Raw genomic sequence first — 19,256 nt, forward strand, 5'->3', positions numbered from 1 at the left:
GCGACTTAGAGCAGTCCACTCGAACTTGGTTTATTACCGATTTGAGGAATCACATCCTGCCAGATGTCTCAGTAGACCCTAAAACCTACAGGCCCGCACGAAGACCATCCCTCGCTAGCCACTTCTTTTTGTGCTAACCCAATCGATGTAACACCCCCTGTCAGCAAACGACATTCTTTATTCTAAACACCCATAACTTGTGTTCGACCAGCTATCTTATCGGCGTCAGATAAATCCCTATTGTCTATCCCAAAGCCTTCATGTTTTATCTCAAGTTGAACACATCAGTTATGACTACCCTTCTTGCATTATCTCGCTACCCGTGTTATGATTCACATATCCCTTGATCCTCGTCCTACTCTACTCTGTCTGGACGAGTTACTCCTACGAAAGTTACTCGTTGGAGCGACGAGCCCAGGGTACCCCGGGGGTAAAGGTACCACAAGCATTGCTCTTCAAACTTGACGCGATTAACACCTAGTCACGACACCCTAATTTATTCTATCCTGTCAAAATTTGACGCTTGTTTCTTTTGACGACATCTGAACCTACCCCGAAAACCCGAGGTGGTCCGAACGACTCCTCTGCGCTACCTGGCACCTCTACAACTCCACCGCCTGCATTAAGTTTCCCACACGACTTTTAAACGTCGCAACGCCCGCATTTCTCGACCGTATACGCAACTCCTCACGATTTTGACTCGAAAGAGCATCATCTGGCTTTAGAGAGATGCTCAGCGATCCGCAACTCCAGTAATTGGAAGATAATCTATGAAGTGCTTCTATTTTATTCTATCCTGCCCAAGGCATTGATGAAATGTCTGCTGGTAATGGCACGCGACCAAAGAAACCGACAAGCCCTCGAACTTGCAACCGTCTACTTGATAAGAAGTAGATGCTGGGCATAGAGTGCCGGCTTCTATCGCTTTTGATCGAAACACACATTTTGCATCCAATTCATCGCAGGCTGCGCACCAAGACTTTTGGCTCACGGTTAGGCATGAGCACCGTTTATCGCCCACAAACTGATGGTCGGGCCGAACGCCCCATCCAAACATTCAAAGGCATGTTGAGAACATGTGTATTGACCATGGATACGAGTGACACCTCCTTTATGTGGAAATCTCTTCCAACAACTGCTACCGCACTAGCATTCAGGCAACACGATTTGAGGCATTGCACGGACGCAGATGCCGGTCACCCCTATGTTGGGCGGAAGCCAAAATTCCGGCCCAAAACTTGCACTTGACACAACGGGTAGGGTTGCCCAGCATAGACAACGCATGGCGGCAGCTCCAGACCGTCAGAAAGGCTACGCGGATAAGCGTAGGAAACCTCTAGAACTCCTTCGAGACTGGGTTCTACTTAGAGTTTCACCCTGGAAGGGTGTGGTACGTTTTGACAAACAGGGCAAACTTAATCCGTGGTATGTTGGACCGTTCGAAATTTACCGAGAGGATCGGTGAGGCTATTATAGACTAAACCTGCCTGAAGAGCCGAGTACGGTACACAACGTCTTTCACGTGCCCAATCTGAAGAAGTGTTTGTCAGATGAAACATTCGTTATTCCTTTTTAGGAACTCGTGATCAGCAACAAACTACGCTTCGTTGAGGAACCGGTTGAGATCAAGGATCGAGAAATCAAAACCCTCAAGCGTAGTGTGACCAACAGACCGAGTTCGTTGGAACTCACGACGTAGCCCAGAGTTTACCTGGGAACGGCAAAACCAACTGATGCGCATGTATCCCCAGTTGTTTACAAACATTACTTCCAGCACTGAAGCTACAATTGAATTTCGGGAAGAAATTTCAAGCCAACAAGGGGATGATGTGACACCCCACGAAAACGTTTAATCACACTAGCTTGTCAGTGGCTGCGCGCTAAATTTCGGGACGAAATTTCTTGAACTTGGGGATAATGTGACACTTCGGGTTTTTTTTTTCCTGTACGTTACTTGGATGTTACAATTAATTTGTGAAATTCTACACTAAGTGAAATGTGTACGAACTCTGTGGATAATGTGCTACGTGATATTTTTCGTACTATGTGATTTTATGTGCTATGTGACTTGCATGTTCGTTTTGGTGGACTTTCGTGAAAATGCTTGTATCTATGTATAGTAATGGAATCCATGTATGTAGAGCACATCGTGTGACGTTTGCTTAAATTTCGAGGACGAAATTCCTATAACATGGGGAGAATGTGACAACTCGAGCCCTTGATCCTGATCGTTGTAAGACGAGCTTGTTATTATTATTGTTATCATTTTCTTTAGCGTGATTATTATTTACTAAAATAATTGGGATTACCGTTATATTATTACTAAAACCGGGTCAGTCGGTTGGGCAAGACTCCTAATTGTTCAACGGGCTCACGCACTTGGGCTAGGCCCAAGCTAACTAACCTAAACCCTACTATTTAAGCACCCTTATAAACCCTAAATCCACATTTTGAGCAATCAGCCACACCCCATATTCCTTCCCCTCTCTCCTTCTCGACTGCAATTCCCGGCGACCGGAGCCACGACTTCCGGCGACCGGTTTTTCGTCCGATCAGCACCACCCTTCTTCTCTTATCCTCTCGCACCACCCACCCCCTACCCGATCTCTTCTCAGGTTCGACTGGCGAGCCGACGACAGCGCCGCCATGAGCAGCGGCGGACCTGGTTCTCCCCCTCTTTGATTTTGGTCGTTGCTCCGGTAAAGACGGCGGATGGTGGGGTCTTGGTGGTGAACAGAAGTTGCAGCAGCAGCGGCACTGATGACGGCAGCGCCGCCGCGACGGCGGCGGTGGTGCTTCTGACTCCGACAGGTTTCGCTGGTAAACACCTCTCTCTCTCTCTCTCTCTCTCTCTCTCTCTCTCTCTCTCTCTCTCTCTCTCTCTCGTTTTCCGACGATGATGTTGCTGCATTGACAATGTTCATGTGGGAGTGAAGGCTTCATTCTCGGAAACCGGGTTTCTGTTCGGGTTCTACTCGGGTCAACCGCAAACATGTTCGGATCAGACCTTGGCTCATAGTGGTTTGGGACAGATCTCTTCGGGTGTTTGGTCTAGGCTTGGTCCAGATCAGGAGCAGGGACTGCTCGTGCGTTCCTTCAACCATCGGTCAGTTTATCCCACTGTTTATGTTTATATTGTGATTTTGAAAAATGATTGGCAGTTTACTCGATTCAAGGGTGCGTGTGTGGTAATAAATAATTGTTACCACTTGATATTTTGGATGTGTGAATGGTTGAAACTCATCTATTAACAGTGTTAGTAAAAGTGATTGTTTGAAAAATTATACAAGTCTAATGGTTATAATAATAGGGTGTACAAGGTTGCCTGTTCGTTTAAGGTTTACATGTTTAACAAAGTGCATTTTGTATGAATAAATATTTATCACATTATGTGTTCACAAGTATATATAAGTAGCTATTTTGAGTGATGATTGTTGATAATAAGATGGTATGCAAAAATATGAATCTGCTTAACAAAATCATGGTAACGCTTGTTTTAGGATGCTCAGGGTGCATGATAGAGTGATTTTTGTGATAAAATGGATGCATATGTTTCGGTTGGAATGTAGCGATAAAGTAGTATTGGATGAGGGTTGATTAGATCCTTTTAGAAATATGAACATGATGAACAGTTTGAATATGTGATGAATATTTGAATTATGTTGTTTTGATCCAACTTGGTAGTGTACGGTATAATAAAACATGTTAATAAAATTTGATTGGATAGTACTATTTGGATAAGGGTTCTAGAGGCATCTGCATAGGTAAGAGTCGGGACCTCATGGTTGCGACTCGAAACCACCAAATTACAACTCGAAACCAGACAACGTGCTCCAAGAGTCGAGACTAGCTTGGTTGCGACTCGAGACCCCCCTAATCCCGACTCGAGACCTGACTCGAGACACTAAAGGTTGCGACTCGATTATGCCCAACCCGAGACCATTTGATTTCGACTCAGGAACTCATAGTTGCGACTCGAGACCCCTTGCTCTCGAGTCGAGACCGCACGATTTCGACTAGACTGCCTTGCTTAGTTATTGGGCCGCACAAACTGATGTTGGACCGTGTGTTACTGTTAATGTTTATCTGTTATATGCTAGGGTAGGCCCAATAACATGTATGCTGGTATGATACGTGTTACCGTTACCATTTCTGTACATTATGCAACGTGTGTGTATTATATGAAATGTGGATTTACATGCTACGTGTTAGATACATGTAGGACTATACGTGACTACGTGACACTACTTGCATACGAACCTAATGAATATTTAATAACCATAATAGGGTATGGTTGACCTACGTAACACAAGTAAATTGACTACCGAGCAAAGCAAAGGTGAGTTCACTACTTTTTACTTAAAGCATGCGTTCCCGGTGGTTGGGAAACGGAACGAAACAACTATTCCTGGTTTGGAATTGCTTACTATCTCCTTGTGCGGGATGCGGTATTTCTATCTCCTTGTGGGGGATACGGGTAACAACACTATCCCCTGTGAGGGATACAAACCTACTTTTCTCCCCTTGTGCGGGACTCTTAGTTAATTACTGTTTATACGGAAATGCAACGAGCAACACTAAACGAAACTCTATCACTTAAGTCCCTACTACTTAATACCGATTAGTCGCCGGGGCCAGGCGAACGGGTTATTAGTTGATAGCGCTATTTAGGTTTTACCAGCCTCACACCGTGCCCGTGTATGGGATCGGGCGTGAACTAATGGACTCAGGCATCCGTCAATGATGATAGAACATTGACATCGGGGCATTCTGCGGAAACGCAACGGTTACCTAGTGTTCGGTATTGGAAAAACAGTTTAGTCGCTTACTTATGGGGTAGCTCCCCATGGCATGTATAAACGAGTAAATTAACTGGTTAAACAAGTTTTTGGAATTAAAACTGGAAAACCGCAAACACGTGAACTCGCCAACGTTATGTTGACACTCTACTGCATGCTTTGCAGGTTGCTCGATACAGCTTTGGACGGACGTTGTAATCGGATGGAGTGTGTGGTTCGTAAGTAACATGTTAATAAACTTGTGGTTTCAATTATGATGCGTTTTCTTCCCCTTTCCGCTGTGAACTTAAAACTATGTTTCGAAAAATTTAAATTAGGTCACTAATTATGCTAATGTTTTTAACAATAACTAATCCGTTCAAAATAATTAGTGGCTAAGATCCTGGTCGTCACACGCCTCGTGGTAATACTCCGCGTGTGGGTTTTGAGGGTGTGACAATATAAATTTAAAATTACCTCTATATTAATTAACAAGATTGAGTCCCTCACAACATTAGCGTTAGTTTCTATTTCTTTTTATTGATCATGATTCAAGGTCTCCTTCCTTTGGTTGGTCATGATTCTGAATGGGACTGGACTTTAACAAATGCAATGCAGATGGCTTACAAAATAATATTTTTTTGAAAGGCTTCCAAAATTTTCGTTACAAAATGTGAATAAATTCACATTTTCGTTACTAAGTATGCAAAAATTCAACACAACAGGATATATGATAAGATTATAAATGGTTTATGGTTTAATTAACTTTACTTCATACACAATATTAATCCCTCATCTCTTGATATATGATAGTTTTTTTAGGGTTTAATCTTTCTTAAAAATCTAAACTTTTATTAATAGTTAAAAAATTGATTAATAAATTGTTTATTTTTATGAAAGTTTTGCCTCTTTATCATACATAATATTACACCTTCATTGAAATACACGAATGGGGAATTTAGGTTTTGGGATATTTATATTATATTAAGCATCTATATTTGCTTTCTAACTTATTTTTTGGAACTAATTACGCGAATGGTCCCTATAGTATACCTAAATTACATATACAATTACGGGTCCACCACAACGCACGGGTCCTTAATACTAGTTGTGATAAATGTAAAAGTAAAATATACATAAGTTGAGGGGTTATCTGGTTACTTTTTCAAACTCAATCCTTTTATTTGGGATATTTGATTGAAAGAAATAGGAGAATAGAAAATAGAGATTCATGACCCTTTAAGAGGTTTGTTTCTGAAACTTAACTTCAGCATCAAAATTACAGGTGATACATATGGGTTTCTTTTGAGCTTTTGGTAGAAATGAAGTTTTGACCCATTAATGGTAAAAAAACTAAAAACTATAAGATGGATTGCAAAATTGATCAAGTTTTTAATTGGGCCAAACTTAGATTTACCATTGACAAAGGTCAGTACTTAGAGCTTTGTAAAATGGAACTACACATAAAAAATAAGATTCGACAACACTGTTCGACAACACTTTCCATTTACTGTAACTTATATACGTAAAAAAACTCGGTGGCAAGCTTAATCAAAGGTGTTTGTATGCTTCAATTTAGGCTTGAGCTCAACTCCATTAACCTTGGGTCAATTTTAACTTTTAACCAACTAGACTCTCAAACACACGTATATAAATTCACTTTCCATGCTTGTTACCATTTTTTTAAAACTGTACCACCATAAAAGTTTGTTTGATGAATCATCTTAGAACAGCAGCAAGTGAAACACACAATCTATGCACAAGAACACAATCTCCTGACAATTGGATATAGCTCGCGACGGTTAATTTCATCTCCACAAGTGCCCAAACAAAATTGAATAACGTTCAGGAAGACCTCAAGCGTCGTAGTCTCGAAATTGTTAAATCCGGAGCACCAAAACTATCGAGTACAGCCTTCGCTGAAGGAAACTCAGCCCTAGATGTCAATCTGTAACATAATCACAAAACGGCAGAAACAAAAAAAAAAGTAAAATAAAATTGCTAATTTGCAAAAAGTCCAGGGTCACTTACTTTCGGAATTTGATAAAAAAAAAAATTATATTCTTATTATTGCAGTTACTATTACTACTATAGTATTATTTTATTTATCAAGTTGGTTCCTTAAATTTTATTTATAAAAAAAAATACAAGAGTAAAATGTCATTTTCGTTCCTAAGGTTTAGCCAGTTTTGCGACTTTCGTCCAAAGGTTTGTTTTTTCGCATTTGGATCCAAAAGGTTTGAAATCTTGCCATTTTCATCTGGCTCGTTAACTCCATCCATTTTTCTCCGTTAAGTTAGGGGTATTTTCGTCTTAACAAAAAAGATGAAAATACCCCTAATTTAACGGAGAAAAATGGATAGAGTTAACGAGCCGGATGAAAATGGCAAGTTTTCAAACCTTTTGGATCCAGATACAAAAAAACCAACTTTTGAATGAAAGTTGCAAGACTGGCCAAACCTCAGGGACGAAAATGGTATTTTACTCAAAATACAATAAATGTAAATATAGGGGAGGGTTAGCTTGAGAACGCTAAATATTGCGAGAACCGTGAGAACGAATGAAAAAACCAATCAAAACCGAATTTTTTTAATACAAACCTCATTCTAATTAAAATACAACATCAAAAAAGAATTCACAACATCAAAAAAGAATTCACAACATCAAATAATTCATTTCTCCTCTCAAAATCACTTTTACTAGATTTTTTACACGTGTAAATATACCAAATTTACACGTGTAACTGACAAACTTACACATGTGTAAATTTTCGTTATTTACGAATTCATGTAAATTTAATGTGTGAATTTAATTTCTAACATTGTATTCAAATAATAATGATAAGTATAAAAAGAAATTTTGAATTTGAATTGTTTTTGACCAAGTTCTCGTGGTTTTTTTATTCGCTCTCACGGTTCTCGCGATATTTAGCGTTCTCATTTAAACCCTCCCCTATATATCAACTTAATAATCATATATACTTGCTGCGAAGAACAACGCATGGCATGCCAATTTGCTCAGCTGCAACGACTCCAGGAAGACTTCCAGCAACAAGAACGCAATTGGGAACAGGTACTTCTGCATATTCGGCTCCTGCTCTCAGTGCAGCCACAATTTTCTGCAAGCTGAACGAATAGATACACCATATTTATGTGTAACTGCTAAGGTTTTATATAAGCCATACCAATAATGATAGGCACAAAAAACACATAGTAAAAAGTGAAGATACACCTACTTTTCACTTGAAGTTGTATCAATGTCAACACTCAGTTTAAGCACCGATGCAACCTCTTTAGCAATTTTTTGCTTTTCAGTAGATGCTGTTAAAAAAACACTTCATCATCATCATCATCATCAAAGCTTATAAGAATAAATATGCGTGCCCGCGCGTGTGTGTGTGTGTATAAACATATACATATTGCAAAAGAAATTAAGGATTACCAGCTTTTCTTGCTTCATTAAGTAATTGTTCATCCAAACTGGAAGCAACTCCTTTACCAAGAACGAGCTGCCCATAAAAACTCTGTTCCACCTCCGCTTTCCCAACAATTTTCATCTTTGACGTTCGATCTTCACCTAGTCTTTCAATAATGGGCCTGAAAATTATTTAAACAAGAAAAGATTTATGAGCCTCATAGGATTTTAGGTGTTGTGTAACAAAAATCATACTCTTCCGTGTCACTTTTTCTACAATATAATTCATTTTAATCTCTGTAAATTATTTTATAACTTGGAAAATAATAAGCGCAATCACATGAATTTGAATACGATGACTGACATTGCTACATTTTCGCCATTTCTACTGTAAGAGGCTAGTACGATCACAGGAACACCATCGTTATGCGCTTCATCAATAAATCTGAAGATGGAAGAAAAGTAATTGTTATATTATAAAGAAAAGTTATCATTGCAATATAATAGATGGAAAAACAAATGTTTGATAAAAAGCTATATGCATGAACAACAGAACGAGTAATAGACGACAAGAACCCCACAAAAAAATAATCAAGTTATCGGTTGTCATATCTAGCCTGTTTAATAAACAGGAGTACAGGACTTGTTCGGGTTTATCTTTTTAACCCGTTTAATTAAACAAATCGACTTATCAACCTGTATAAAAGAACATAGATTTTATAAGGTCCACAAGCCAACCCGTTTACAACCCATATAACCAATTAATTACAACCTGTTCACAACACGACAACCCATTTACAACACGTTACTTGTTTAAATACATGGGTTACAATGCCTAGACATCTATATTTATAATCACTAGATTAGAGTTACAGGCTATAGGAAGAAGAAACGTTAATTTAGGCAACCTGCCAAATTAACTGATTTGAAGCATTAGGGCCGGCTGCCCTGGGCCAAATCCTCCACACAATACGCCCAACACTAGTAGACTAACATTATAAGAAATTCCCCATTAAAGACTCAGATTAAGTATCATGATTTAAAAGTACCTATTTTGCGTCTGTTAACACTGGATTTCTATGCTTGCATTCAAAAAGCAATACACAACCTACATTATTATAAACTAGTGGGGACCTTTCACCAAATTGTGAGTATGAACAAGAAAATCAAGTAATCATGAGATAAACAAAATCAGTAATGTGTCAATGGCAAAAATTAGGAACCATGGTCATCATCTATAACTGAAGCAAACATGATTGAGATATAATCATTGCATGTGACATAAATTAAAAAAAAAAAGAGTAAATTACAAGTTTTGTCCTTTACGTTAACACTATTATTCAAGCGTTGTCCTTTGGTGCAAAAGATGACGAGTTTTGTACTTAACGTTTCAAAATCCTGCACGTTATGTCCTTTAGCCCTAACCCAGTTAGATTTTTCTGTTAAATCAGATTAAACAAGGGTAATATGGTCTTTTTACTTACTCATTAATTTAGTTACAGAGTTTTCTCCTCTCTTTATTCTCCCCCTCTCTCTCACTACCACCACCCACCACCACCTTCCCCTGCACCCACCACCTACTCTCTCTCTCTCCCTCTCCCCCTCTCCCCTCTCCCCCCTCCCCCCTCCCCCCCCCTCCCCCCCCCCCTCCCCCCCTCCCTCCCTCCCTCCCTCTCTCTCTCTCTCTGCCACCATCAACACCACCACCACCTCAACCACCACTGTCACCATCCCCATCACAAAAACAAAACAATCGGATAAAAGATCAACCGCCATTATCACCATCAATCACCACCACAATAAAGAAAACCCCAGCCGCCGGATGAAAACCTCAACCACCATCCACCACGGCACCACTGCCTCAAGCACCATCGTGATCGTTCACCCCCTACACAGCCGCACCCAAACACCCTTACCTACAAATGTCATTTTGTCCCTTTCACCCCTTACATCGCCGCACCCAAACACCGAAGATCTGTTCACAAAAATATAGATCTAACCAGTTGGGCTTGATGATTTGACCCTAGATCTGTTCACGAAAATATAGATCTGTTCATCTCTTACACCGCCGCACGAATCGAGGCTTGTTCTTCTGCCATGAATGGGAGGTCGTCGACTGATAATTTGACTGCTCTGTCTCAAATCTCTCTCCCTCAGATACAAGACATGGGTGTGTTTGATGATTTGTGTGGGAGGGCCATGGTTTAGAACAAAATGAGGTGGATAAGATGAATATATTAGGTGGTTGCGGGTGGTTGCTGGTGGGGGACGATGATTGCTGGCGTTTGCAGGTAGAGAGAGAGCAAATGGGGGTGTAAGGGATGAACAGAGAGGGCTATGGGTTGAGAAAGAAGATGATTCACATTAATCTTTATATATATTGTTTTATTTGTTTTTATTAAATATGAATTTTAAAATATATGGGTAAAAAGACCAAACTACCCTTGTGCAATCTGATTTAACAGAAAAATCTAACTGGGTTAGGGCTAAAGGACATAACGTGCAGGATTTTGAAACGTTAAGTACAAAACTCGTCGACTTTTGCGCGAAAGGATAGCGCCTGAAAAATGGTGTTAACGTAAAGGACAAAACTTGTAATTTAGTCAAAAAAAAAAGAACTGATGGTACAAAGTACACACGGAACTGAAGTAATGATAAATATCATCTATAAAGAAGTGTTAAGACGACTCACTCTTCAACACCAGGTCTTAGAGGCAAAGATTTTGACTTGACAATATCTTCCAATGCTTTTTGCTGCCAACAAGTCCCATTGTCTTGGCATATCAACAACAAAAAAGAAAAGCAGTAATCGTAATAATAATAAAAAAAATCAGATGATATTAATTATAAGAATAATAAATTAATATTATTAGGTAGAGGCAGATACGCAACCTGCTTAGATATTCGTGAAGCAATACTAGTTAACTAGACACATGTCAAGTGATTCTCTCATATACATGCACTTAAGGCCTGTTTATTACAAACTGCATAATCCTTATAGGCTTTATACTACGCTAAACATGCCACATGATCAAAAGCCATATAAATGATATGATATTTTAACTAACAAAAACTTTAAAAACTAAAAGAAACTGAAAAAAATAATAATGTTAATCATACCTTCTCTCGCAGAACTCTTTTCATGAAACTTCCTTTTTCATTAGTGGGAAGTGAAGTAGGCCAACCTATCTGAGAGATGGATTAGCAAAAGCAAACGCCATGTCATGGAATGACAATATATGTTAGCCATATTTTTAATAAATTACCTTATTAAAGTACAATGTTAGCATTTCCTCCTCACCACCAAAGCATTTCCTACAAAGTGAACCGGTACGTAAGAATCACCAATAGCAAACACATAAGTTTGATGGTTATTGACAAGTTGGATCACATATGAAAATTGAAGTTTCTTAGATATTAGAGAAAAGAAACCCAAGTGACGGAGTACAAGATATTAAAACCTCTCTTGTAAGTTCATGGCAAAAAGAAAAAAAAAAAGATGAAACAAAAAGACTAAAGGAGAATACTTTAATGCTCTTTTCTTATTCCAACTCAAACGACTAATTATGGTTCCAAGATTAATCAAAGTGGTATTTTTCTCCATCTACCATGCACTTCATTTTCTTTGAAACTTTATGCTATCTTATGGTATTATTTTTCATGACAAAATATATTAAGAAAGCATGTAAACTATATTATTATCAAAAGTTTTATGTTACCCTCTTCCATAATCAACTAGTTACAAAACAAACAAAAGTAATACATAATTTTCTTAGAAATAAATTGTATTACATTTGTAATTTATAATCTGTATTTATCTAGCATACATAATTACAAATTTATATACGCGAATTAAATCCTTTTCTATTAAATTATCTATTTTTTTGTTTTTTGTTTTTTACTTACAACTACCAACTATGATTAGTTTGTTACTTAATAACCATTAAATGTTATTTCATAATTAATTTTAACTTTTTCTTAATCTGCCCGTGTAATGCACAGGTAAATAAGCTAGTGTGTGTAATACACCTGCAATGTCCCCTAATACTTAATATTGTAACAAAAATTAAAGTCTAAATGAAATCCGTAATATTAATATATTATACAAATTAATAATAGAGTTCAAAGTGGTGAAGGACAGTTAGATCCTGCTTTCACTCTCCCTCACAAGTTATGCACTCAAGGGTTTGGTTGATCTTCAAATCATACATAAACATAATCTTTCCACCAAGAAAGAGAACAGACTAAGTTCAGATGCCCGAACCCCAAACACCCCTCATCAATGTAGCACCCTTTAATACAAAAGAAATGACGCCAGCACCCAGCAAATGCTGTCAACTGTTTATAATATGAAAATGAGAATGATTAAGACGAAAATCTTTCGCAACAAACTCAACTGAAAATCGAAAAGGTAAGGCTCAGTTCAAGGAGCAAAATAATAATAAGAACCCTCATATCCTTGAAATGATGGAAATGTGATACTACTTTGTTGAGTTGAGTTGAGTTGACTCAACTAGGTCTGAGTCAACCAAAAAAATCATGAGTCAAGGTACAAGTCAGGTCTGTTTGCGAGCCAAAAGTGTCCATTTGCTATGTTTTATGTGTGTTTTGGCACAACTTGTATGCTTTCTAGGATCAGCCTACAGTTGCTCACAACATACAACTTCAAGGTTTTAATGCTAGTCCCATACCAAAAAAAAAACAATGCCAAAAGACCATCCAAGCTATGTAGTTAATATCCCGATATATCACTGATATATCGGTTATTGGTCCCCTGGTGAGATATCGGTGAAAAATATTGGCCAGAATATTGGTACGATGATATCGGCGATATTGACCGATATATCACCGATTTCCCCGATATCAGTACCTTTCTTCTTAGTTCTACCATTCGTCTTTCTTCTTATTATTTCTATTAGTGTTTTAAGTCTTAATTGTTAGTTGTTAGTGTTAAATGTTAGTGTTTTAAGTCTTAATCAGTTCCAACTTGCTACAACTGTTAGTGTTTTGCAAGTTGCAAAAGGTTACTTTGTTAATGATAGGAGAGTATACTAAATTGTTAGTGTTAAATTGCTATATATATAAACATAGCATGACAATAAAATTACCATTATCCCACCACGATAACTGATATCTCAAATATCGGTCCTTGACCGATATCCGATATTTTACTGCATTAACTACTTAGCCTCCAAGTTAACAGACCCTAATCTTTATTACACGTTAGAAAAATCGAAAAATATTCAATATAAATACTATCGGAAACAGTTAAACACAGAAGTAGTACAGTGGAATGAAGTAAAACAAATAGATAGAGAATACAGGAAGATCCAAACAAATTCATTATGTACTTTTGTCCCAAAAAATGGCAAGAATGTTTTAGAATGGCCATGCCATCTGGTTTTTCAGTTTACGTGTTCAACAAAATAATTACATATATGAAGTTAATAGATATCACACCTTACGAGATCTAAGTAGATTGGTTCCGTCCAATTTGCACAATCCAATCCCATGTTCTTAAATGCTGGACAAATAAGAAAAACAAAAAATCAATTTATGAACTTGCTACCCATTCCTGTGGGATCATACAAAATAATATTTAAAAACAATAAAAAAAAACACCCCATCAATTTACTGTTACAACTCACCTAGATTAAAGGCCTCGCGCTGGCAATCACGGTATACATCCATGAGAACCCTGATAAATGGTCAAAGATCATTGAAAAACCACAAGTTAAATAGCTTTTACAAGATTCCACTCCGGTCACAATGAGGGAGCCTTACAGCTCGACCTTAAATCAAATCATTGCAACTTAATGAGAAAAATGTAACCACTAAATTAGCTCCAACCATAGTTGTCAATAACGGCTATTGCGATCGCTATAGTGCGCTACGAAGCGAAGCAATGTAGTGTCGCTATTAGGGTTATAACGACTGATAGCGAGAATAGCGACAGTTTTTTTTTTAAATATAAATAGCAATTAAATATAGCTATAAAATAGTTGGATTATAGGTTTTTGTTAAATATACATGTAGAATAGCATATATACCAAGGTATTTTGGTATAATATACATATAAAAAAAATTCTAGTGTATCACTATTTATAGAATAGCAGTCGCTATTCACTATGTAGCATATAGGTACCTTATCGCTATTTGTCGCTATTCGCCATTAACAACTATGGCTCCAACTTTACTACACTTAACGTAACTAGATCAATTCAACAGTTCAAACATATAAGCTAGTAGCAACTAGCAAGCTAGGTTTTAAAAAGCGTGTGGCGATCCGATGCATTTTGATCCCAAAAGCCAACGCATAATGCGCACACGGCGTTTGTTGTTAAACATACTAAAGCATTATTTATAGATAATATTTTAATCCGTCAACTTTTAAACACAAAAATATAAGATATTTTCATCATCTCTAGTCAAAGTTCAAATGCTCAACTCATTGCTGAATCATAAAAACTCATACCCATTGCCATTGCGGTAAATTTGTTCAAATACTAGTCAATTGCATAAGGCGCCGCATTATGTGATGCACACATTATGTGCTCCTGATGCATGCATTTTAAAACCAAGGCAGTAAGCTAGTCCTATGTTGTTACTTACTAGATTGTGCATTCGACAACAATGTACATATACATTTAAGGAACATTTGAAGAAATTAGAACTTGAATGAAGCACAATGTGTTGCTTGTTTGGTTGGCAGAGTGAAATGGAATTTAAAATTTACTTCTTATCTTGGTTTTAAAATGCGCGCATAATGCGTGATGCGCCCGATGCGCTAATGAGAGCGCATCGCAACAGCTGATGCGATGCGTTTACGTGATGCGAGAATATTGCACGCATTTCGCATAATGCGCTCTGATGCACGCAACATTGTTTCTTATGCTTTTTTCCAGATTTTATGAACTGTGTTCGGTTTTTATGCTTGATTTGAACCAAAAAACCACAACTCTTACCTTCTAATTACGTCAGTTGTTTTACTTTAAGTATGTTTTTATAAGTTTTTATGTATAAATAATTTTTAACTATTTTTTTATAAAGAACGCATCACGTAGCGCTCGCATCGCGCATCAGATTTTTGGACTAAACGCATCGAAGCGCATCACGCAATTTAAAACCAAGCTTCTTATTGACATAATCACCCCTAGAACTATAGAAACAATATAAAAAGGCTTCATACAAACACATTTTATAATGAAATTAACTACAACTAACCAAACATGCCCTAGGCATAGTATAAGCCCTAGGTTAACCAGCAAAATTCATAAATTCAGTTCTTCTAGTAAGAAACTAACTTAAAATTAAGGAAATGAATTACCCTTCAACTTCAAGAAGAACAGCAAGTTGGTTAGTAGAGTTGTAGGGATCATCGGAGGGGGCATTTGCAGCATTAACCCTAACATTCAAGTGCTTGCTTTTGTGGCGATAACTGTAAGAAGCTGGAGGTGAAATAGTAAGAGCGCATTTATTACTGTTATATGAGTTGAAGAAGCTGCTGCCACCGCAGACGGTGGCCGGAATGATGGTTGAACGACGGAGCGTTGAGAGAGGTGGAGTTTCAAAGGCCGCTGCCCGCATCTTTCTTTTCCCTTGGATTACGGAAATTATCCCAAACCCGAAACTATGTAGGTACAGCCCTTTTTAATTATATATTTTCATCTTCATTGTTTTTTTTTTTTTAATATGTGGACTACTCCCGACCACTCTATGGTCTTCACCATTCGAAGGCCCATTATGATAAAACCCATGACTTGCGTATGATACTTTGTCACGCGACCTCCCTTTAAAGAAAGTCCTTTAAGTTATCTAGATACTGCTAGAGCTCTGTCTGTACCTTTGATTGTATTTTCATTTTTAGAAAGGGAATCTAGAAATCTATAATTTGAACTAAACTTAATTCGAATTTCGTATTAGGTCACATTGATTTTGTTTTCTCTTTTCGTTCTATCATAGCCCATTTATAAAGGGAGTTAATAAAGTCACAGCTCAAAATCTTATTTTCACACATTGTATACGAGTCGTATAACGTTATAGGTACGAATTGTATACAGGGTGTGAAAATAAGATTTGGGTTGCTCGTATACATTGTTTACGACCACTATATGTTGCTCGTATACATTGTTTACGACCACTGTATGCGGGTTGTATAACGTTGTACGGTCTGTATATATTGCTTTATTTCTTTTAATTTGTTGATTAGACGTAATATTCCACGATACGTGTGTGACTCGACGTAAGATTCTATGAATCGACATAATATTCCTTGATAAGCGTGTAACTCGATGTAAGGTTCCTTGATTTGACGTAAGATTCCTCGATTCTAGTGTGAGTTATTTGATTCGACGTAATCTTTCTCGATGCGCGCGTTAATAATTTGACAAGGCGTAATATTCCATAAAAACTTACTATATAAACGATCATAGTCTTATTCATTTTCATTAACTTCTATTCATTTCTTCTATATTCTCTCTGTATTCAAGTTATATTAAGCTAAAAATGTCGTTTTGTGGTGACAAATATTTTTTCGGTGGAGACTCGACTAGCGAGCCGACTCAAACGACATATGATTTGAATCAAAATGACAATTCAAGGTTGTTTGATTTAAATCTTCCATTCGATCTAAGTCTTGTGTCTGATTCTAGTCAAGATCTGTGGGGTTTGGATGCCTATCAGGGTAATAATGCTATAGTTAATCCCAACGATTTTGGGTTAGGTGACTATCACGGAAGTGATCCACCGCTGTCCGGTAGTAGAGAATCGCCGCCTGGTAATGGAGGATCGATGTTTGGGGGTAAAGGTGACGACGAACCTAGGGAGTTTAAAACTGAACAGGTATAACATTTATTTATATACATTAAGTTGTCGTACATTTAATAAAATTGTTTTATAACCCCAAAGTGTTTCATTGGAAATTCCATAACATGGATGATTCGGTGAACTAGTGTAGACCCGTCGGACGCGACAACGGGTACGCCATAGTCACCAAACACACGAAGTACGAGGAAGCCCCTAGCCACGAGTCCCTAAAAATATGGCTTATATGCGGTTGTGGCGGCCACAAACAGCCACGGTCAGACATAGCGGAACAAGAAAAACCGGTTGCGAGTTCCAACTGATTGGGACACATAGAAAGAGGTCACGGGTTTGAACTATAAAGGTTGACAAAGCTAAGCACAACCATGAACCCTTTCCATATCCTAAGGGACATCCGTCCCTAATAAAGCTGACTCCAAAGGAAGAGAGGACGGTGCAGCAGACCACGCATCAGAACATAAGATTCTAACGTGAACCAACCTACAACCTAATGTAAGAACATCGCTCGATCTGGTGATCTTCAAGGTTAACTGGCAAAAGATAGAAACGACGGATTTCCAATGCCCAGCATCAAATACTTCAAACTTCACAACCAAACATGAAGTTCTGTTCGATAAGTGAATAACAAACTGAAATCCGAAAACGTACATCCACCAAAGCTTGACCAAAGTCTTCAACCTTACATGTATGATCTCATTTCGCCATGTATCTTCATGATTCAATCTCATATCTTCACGAATCCAAAAAAATCCCCGATGGCTTTCATTTCCGATCTCCCCCTCAATGTAAGAACCTCCAACTTATTTTAAGAATCCGACTAGCACCGAATCTTGGAAGAGGGACCAATAATACTATTCTTCTCTACTCTAATCGGCATAAGATAAAAGCTCAACCTTCAACTAATTGTCAATCGAGAAATCAACTTCATCACGAACACACTTGATTAAAACATGGATATACTTGATAAAAATCAATCACCCATGTGAGCTTATAATTGCCTCGTGTAAAAAACATTTCGCCACCGATAAGATCAATCCTTAGCTAGTCTTAAGATTGCAACACGAACTTGTATCTATTATACACCGCGAGCTTTTTGTTTTTGAAAAGAAACAAATAATTTAAAAAAAGGTTTACTCCCCCTTTTCTTTGCAAAAAATCCTAAGTCCAAGTCTCTTTTTCTTTAGAACATCAAGTAATCCTAAACTACACTTCTCCGGAACTTAACAGTGAACAAACCAATATAACTCGAAACACTTAGAGTTCTCCGAACCACTACATGATGTATATAATCTTCCGAACTATCCAACACTTCCGGACTGTAGTTAAAACTTCAGAACCAACAGTCTTTGGAACAAGCAAACTTCTAAAGTCTTTGGTAAACCTCGGAATAAACTAACTTTCGTAATACAATTTTCTGAATTAATCCTTTATGAAGTATCAATCAAAGTGTGACTTCACACTAAGATTTAAAAATACTATGGAACAATAATAACTTCTGAAACTCAATAATTCTGAACATATAAAACTTATGAACTCATAATACTACTGAACATTTAATACCTCTAACCTTTTAAATACTATTGAGTATTAACAAATCAATACTTCTGAACTAAATACTTCTTAACTCAATACTTCTAAACTTCTCAATAGTACAGTACTGAAATTTCAATGCTTCTAACAAATGTAACAAACTTCCAATAATCCGGAACTAACAGTTATCACCAACACTTTTCCAAAAAACGCTGATTCATCTTAGAAACACTCAAAATAGCTCAAATTTCTTCATTTTTTTTTTTTGCATAAAATCCATCTGAACACATCAAAACACATTGATTTTGATCCACAATCCAGAAACACACTCTAAACTCATCAAAATCTCACTAAAATTTTACGTCTTCGTGATATTTAGCGGAAACAAACATCAAATCAAGAGCAATGGTGATCAGGAAGGCGGTTAGACCATTCTGAACCAAGCATCATACTCTGATACCCCTGTGAAGTCCCCGTGACTTTCTACATTGTTAGAAATTGAGTTTCTTTGTTTGCAAACAAATATTGATTATCACAATAATATTCACAAACTGGGAGTTATCATCAACGATTGTTTTCAATGAATATTAATGATTCAAAAGTTTTACAACTTGATTGACTCTACAAACTCCCCCTCAATTGATCACACAAACAAATCAGTTCGTACTAGAGAAAATGTGATGGTGTGTAATAAATAAATCACTAACATGT

General features: G+C 37.5%; 1 protein-coding gene across 1 annotated transcript; it reads right to left on the bottom strand.

Moving 5' to 3' along the window:
• Positions 1-6,409: 6,409 nt before the first annotated feature.
• Positions 6,410-15,843, bottom strand: LOC110937117 (CBBY-like protein). The gene is made up of 11 exons (XM_022179527.2): positions 15,520-15,843; positions 13,841-13,890; positions 13,653-13,716; positions 11,459-11,507; positions 11,313-11,381; positions 10,885-10,946; positions 8,557-8,637; positions 8,220-8,374; positions 8,014-8,098; positions 7,760-7,903; positions 6,410-6,726 (listed from the first exon to the last, which is right to left on the bottom strand). The coding sequence occupies exons 1-11, from the start codon at positions 15,777-15,779 to the stop codon at positions 6,624-6,626; spliced, it is 1,122 nt and encodes a 373-aa protein (XP_022035219.1). The 5' UTR covers positions 15,780-15,843; the 3' UTR covers positions 6,410-6,623.
• Positions 15,844-19,256: the final 3,413 nt, after the last annotated feature.

Source organism: Helianthus annuus, chromosome 9, assembly GCF_002127325.2.
Source record: "Helianthus annuus cultivar XRQ/B chromosome 9, HanXRQr2.0-SUNRISE, whole genome shotgun sequence".
NCBI classification, from domain to species: domain Eukaryota; kingdom Viridiplantae; phylum Streptophyta; class Magnoliopsida; order Asterales; family Asteraceae; genus Helianthus; species Helianthus annuus.